The 5558-nt window shown below is 44.5% G+C and overlaps 3 protein-coding genes across 3 annotated transcripts; 2 read left to right on the forward strand and 1 right to left on the reverse strand.

Annotated features, from left to right (window-relative positions):
* Positions 1-5: 5 nt before the first annotated feature.
* Positions 6-497, forward strand: VTN00DRAFT_6621 (uncharacterized protein; the record flags this gene model as incomplete). Its single annotated transcript, XM_069433278.1, has 2 exons — positions 6-29; positions 84-497. 2 exons carry the CDS (start codon positions 6-8, stop codon positions 495-497), a joined length of 438 nt encoding a protein of 145 aa, XP_069286675.1.
* A 2483-nt stretch (positions 498-2980) lies between these two features.
* Positions 2981-4051, forward strand: VTN00DRAFT_6622 (uncharacterized protein; the record flags this gene model as incomplete). Its single annotated transcript, XM_069433279.1, has 3 exons — positions 2981-3154; positions 3299-3619; positions 3698-4051. The coding sequence occupies 3 exons, from the start codon at positions 2981-2983 to the stop codon at positions 4049-4051; spliced, it is 849 nt and encodes a 282-aa protein (XP_069286676.1).
* Positions 4052-4870: 819 nt separating this feature from the next.
* Positions 4871-5110, reverse strand: VTN00DRAFT_6623 (uncharacterized protein; the record flags this gene model as incomplete). The annotated part of the gene is made up of 1 exon (XM_069433280.1): positions 4871-5110. The coding sequence occupies one exon, from the start codon at positions 5108-5110 to the stop codon at positions 4871-4873; it is 240 nt and encodes a 79-aa protein (XP_069286677.1).
* Positions 5111-5558: the final 448 nt, after the last annotated feature.

Consider the following 5558-nt stretch of genomic DNA (forward strand, 5'->3'; position numbering starts at 1 on the left):
CAAAAATGGAAAACATCACCCCCCAGGAAGTTGTTTGAGTTCTTAGAGAATTACAGAATCAAGTCAATCAATTGGAGAACCAGCTGCAAGAACAGACTGGTGAGAATACCACCCTTAGGGAGCAGGTTAACCAGCTGCAGGATGAGCTTCAAAACCAGATCAATGGGAACAACCAACTCCATGAACAGATTCACCTACTGGGACAGCAGGCTGGGGCAAGCACCAACCATACATTGAACCTTGCAGCCCAGGACCCTACCAACCCTGATGTCAACTCCAAGACCAAGATTGCGAAACCCAACCTCTACTATGGCAACCAAAAAAAGTTGCAGACATTCATCTCCCAGCTGGAGCTCTATTTTTTCTTCAACCCCCATGAATTCCCAAACAAAGAAAGAAAGGTCATGTTTGCAGCAACCTACCTACAAAGCACTGCAGCTCAGTGGTTTGACCCCTACCTGAAGGACTGCCTAGAAAGGTCACCAGAACAACAATGAGCTGAAACCACCAAGACCTTCAACAGCTTCAATGCATTCCTGACCCGGATCAAACAGAATTTTGGGGATTTAGATGAGGTAAAAAAGGCCACCAGGACTATCATATCCATCCAGCAGAAAACATCAGTCACCAACTATACCACAGAGTTCCAACAAGCAGCAACCTTCCTTGGGGACTGGTCAGAATGAGCACTCATGGAACACTACTATTGAGGACTGAAAGAGGAAGTCAAGAATGGGCTCCTTGCAGCAGAGGAACCAACTGACCTCAATAACCTGATACTCATGGCAATCTGAATTGACAACCAACTCTTCAAATGACGGACTGAGCAACAACAATTCAATCCTTTTCAACAAGCTCCTTGACACACAGGAAATGGAGGCAATGCCATAGAACTAGACAATGCGACTAGAAGAGAACAGAGCACCCAGGGAACAACAAACAGACAAGTCAGAGGGCCCAACCCCAACTGGATAGATGAACAGAAAAAGCACTATAAGCAGAAACTGTGTATCCACTGTGGAAAGAATGACCATATGGGTTGGAAATGCCCAGATAGAAAACAAGATAACCAGAAACAGATATCGGTCATAGAAAGGAACAAGCATGCTGAATTACCATGGACAGCCTGCTATGATAACAACTGCTCCAATCATTATGCCTCCAAGAACATGACAGGATGGTTTCCAAAAGACCCCAAGAAATCAAAAAACTAGAGGACCCTGCTAGTATGGGACCCTTGCAGGAGTCTTGGTCTAGGTCCCTGAATCTGGCTACAAGCATGCGAAACAGAACAACACTCAATGAAATGGACTTATTGAAACAATTGGTGATCACTGTCAAAATTAATGGGAAAAAAGCAAGGGCCATGATCAACAGTGAAGCCATGGGAAATTTTGTCAGCAACACATTTGTCACCAGGAATGGGATCCCCTTCACAGGAAAGAAGGAGCCGTATCAGTTATCTACAGTTGATGGATCTGCCAGCAGCTATGGAGGAGGATGGGTGCAGATGGAAACTGACCAGTCCTCCCTAAAGATAGGACAGCACAAGGAAAAGATCAACCTTGATATCACACAGATGCCAGGACATGATATAATCCTAGGGATACCATGGTTGAAGATGCACAACCCACAGATAGACTGGGTAACAGGAAAAGTGCAATTGGCAGAAGAATCCAACAGAGGTATAAGGCCTGAAGGGCATCCTGAGGGAGAAGAACCGCCAGTGGAGATCAAAGAAATCTCCCAGAACACAATGATGTGAATGTGGAAAAGGGGAGAACAAGTGGGAGTCTTGTATCTTACCCTAGCACCAGATCTGATGATTGGATCCATGGAACAGAGAAAGGACCAACTGCCTTTGACCAGAATGGAAGCAGTCCCAAAGGAATACTGGGACTTTGAAGAAGTCTTTAAGAAACAAGGCAGAGGACAGCTGCCAGAACATCAGCCTTGGGATCATGAGATACCCTTGAAGCCTGGAACGCAACTGGCGTTCAAACCTATTTACCCACTCTCAGAAAAGGCGCATAAGGCGCTCCAAGAGTATGTTGAAAAGAATCTGGAATGAGGATATATCTGGCATTCCACATCACCAGCTGGATACCCAATTTTGTTTGTCCCAAAGAAGAATGGGAAACTCTGACTTTGTGTGGACTATCACCAACTTAATAACATCACTGTCAAGAACCACTACCCCTTACCACTCATCTTAGAGTTACAGGATAGATTGCAGAAGGCGAAGTTCTTCACCAAGCTGGATCTTAGAGAAGGGTATTATCTGGTACACATGAAGGAAGGGGAAGAATGGAAAACTGCCTTCAGGACCCAACTAGGACATTTTGAATATACAGTTATGCCATTTGGTCTTACCAATGCACCCACAACCTTTCAGAGTCTGGTCAATAATACCCTACAGAAATACCTGGATGTCTTTTGCATGGCCTATTTGGACAACATCCTTATCTACTCAGAAACCTTAGAAGAACACAGACAACATATACAGAAGGTATTAGAAGCCCTGAAGAAGAGAAAACTCTCAGTTGCACCAGAAAAATGTGAATGGCATACCTAAAGAACAGAGTTTCTTGGCTTCATAATCTCCTCAGGACATGTTGAAATGAATAAAGAAAAGGTCACAGCCATACAAGGATGGCCCAAGCCAACAACAGTCAAAGAGACACAGGCTTTTCTTGGATTTGCCAACTTCTATTGAAAGTTCATATGGAACTACTCCAAGATTGTGGAACCTTTGACAAAGCTCACCCAAAAGGATCAGAAGTTTGAATAGGGAAAAGAACAACAGGAGGCATTTGATCTTCTTAAGCAGAAGTTCTGTGAAGCACCAGTCTTAGGAATATTTGACCCAGAAAAACCTATTTTCATTGAGACAGATGCTTCAGACTTCACAATAGGAGCATATATCAATCAACCTGATGAACAAGGATGACTACATCCAATTGCCTTCTACTCATGAAAGATGACCCCACCGGAATTGAACTATGATATCCATGACAAGGAACTTCTGGCCATTATGGTGGCTGTGCAGGAATGGCGACATTACCTAGAAGGAGCAAAGTATCAGGTTATGATATACTGTGATCATAAGAACCTGGCATACTTCACCACCACCAAAGAGTTGACCCGGAGACAGGTCAGATGGGCAGAAGAGCTGGCCCCCTATGACATCAAGATTACCTACTGAAGAGGTTCAGAAAATGCCTGAGCAGATGCACTCAGTCAGAGACCAGATTACCAAGAGGGAGAACCTTCTCCACAGCCCGCGATTTTCCGGCAGGAGACTGATGGAACCCTCACAGTGGACAGGCAAGCTGCACCTGCTCTAAGACTAGGGCCTGGTACATGGGCAGAAAAGATTAAGGAAGCATACTGGAAGGATTCAATGGCGGAGGAGCTTGAGGAAATCAAGAATGATCCCAACATAACCAAAGGAGAAGGAGACATCATCCTATTCAAGGGATTGGTCTACGTCCCAACCAAGCTAAGGGAGGACTTGGTCAGAGACATCCACGAAGCCCCAGCTCATGGACATCAGGGAATAGAGAAGACCATTGAGAGGATTACCTGGAACTTCTACTTCCCAGGATTAAGGAGGATGGTGCGACATATAGTGTTGCAATACAATCTTTGCATCAGGAGCAAGGCAGCGTGACATGCACCATATGGGCTCCTACAGAACCTGGATGCACCAGAGAGGCCCTGGCAATCCATATCACTGGACTTCATTACAGATCTACCTGCGTCCAAAGAGCCTCTAACAGGAATAATATATGACTCCATCTTGGTCATTGTGGACAGACTCACCAAGTATGCCTACTTTTTACCATACAAGAAGTCATCTAATGCAGAAGAATTGGCATACACCTTCCTACAGATCATTTTTGGGAATCATGGAATGCCAGAAGAATTTGTGTCTGATAGAGACAAGCTCTTTATCTCAGGATTCTGGCAAACCTTGACCTGCCAACTTGGCTCCAAGCATAAGCTCTCCACAACAGCTCACCCCCAGACTGATGGGCAAACAGAATAGATGAATCAGACCTTGGAACAGTATTTGCGCTGCTATATCAACTACCAGCAAGACAATTGGGTGGAACTCCTACCTATGGCCCAGTTCACATATAACAGTGCAAAAAACAAGACTACCCAAGAATCTCCATTCTACACCAACTATGGATTTGAACCAACGGCCTACCAAGAACCCAAACTGGATAGGGTCTTGGCCCAGAAAGGAATCCTCCGAGCTGACCAACTACAAGAGCTCCATCAACAATTGAATCTAGATATTCAGTTTATTGCATACTGAACTGCCAAGTACTACAATCAACACCATAAGAGGGGACCAAACTTGAAGGCAGGAGATAAAGTATACCTTCTTCAAAAAAAATGTGAAGACAAAAAGGCCAAATAACAAATTGGATTTTAAGAAGATTGGCCCATTTGAAATTGAAGAAAAGAAAGGAGAGGTCAATTTCTGCCTTAAATTGCCAGATACCATGTGGATACACCCAGTTTTTCATATATTACTGTTGGAACCAGCGCCAGAGAACGCCCAACCGATTACTGAGACTGAAGAGATCCTACCAGAGAATCCAGATAATGACCAAGACTATGAGGTAGAGAAAGTGTTAGACAGCGGCATAATTAATAGGCAGTTCATGTACCTTTTGAAATGGAAGGGTTATGATGACTTTAAGAATTCTTGGCAACCCATAGAAAACTGTGGTGGGTGCAAGAAACTCCTCAAGGAATTCCACCTTCGAAACCCGGATCGCCCAAAACCAGAAGACCTGCCACACCAAAAGAAGAAAAGCCAACCCAAGAGGGGATATCCACAGGGGACATCCCACTAGGATCTTTGGGAACCACCAGAAGCCTCCTGCTCAGAACTTCCGGGAGCCAGGAACTCTGCAATGAAACCTGGAGAAAGCCCCTCAAGAGGCTGTGGGTCACCCAGCACCAAGAAATTCCCAGATTGTGGGTGACCTTCATATTCATTGGCTAGGCGTTCCAGCTCGGCAAGATCTTCAGCAGATAAGGGATCATCCTCATTCAACTTGTCCATCACAGCAGTATCATGATCCAACATTCTCAACCCACATTCCTTAAGAAACTTACGCTGTTTGCGCAAGCACTTAATCTTTGCCATAAGAAGCTCAACCTGGTTCTCCGCCTCCTCTAACTGAGCGTTGATTTGTTCCTCAGAATGGCTAAGATCATTCCACTCCTTATCACTATGGAATCACTTCTCACATTTCCGACCATGATGGGTACAAGACGAACAGTTGCGACTCTTGGAATCCATAATGCAAGGAAGATGATGAGAATAACAATATTGACAAGGATGTTTGACAGGAGAACTGTTCTGTTCAATGTGATCAGCCTGACAACCAAACTCGCGATAACAATTACACTTGGGAGGCATGGTGTAAAGAACTTACAGGAAGAAAATACGGCACCAAGAATCAGGAAATTGGCACAGTTTAAATACTTTTCAGGACAAAAAGCTAGAAGGGGGGGGGTAGTGTTATGATCAG

This window comes from Thermoascus crustaceus, assembly GCF_041956765.1.
Source record: "Thermoascus crustaceus strain CBS 181.67 unplaced genomic scaffold VTN00scaffold_4, whole genome shotgun sequence".
Classification (NCBI taxonomy): Eukaryota; Fungi; Ascomycota; class Eurotiomycetes; order Eurotiales; family Thermoascaceae; genus Thermoascus; species Thermoascus crustaceus.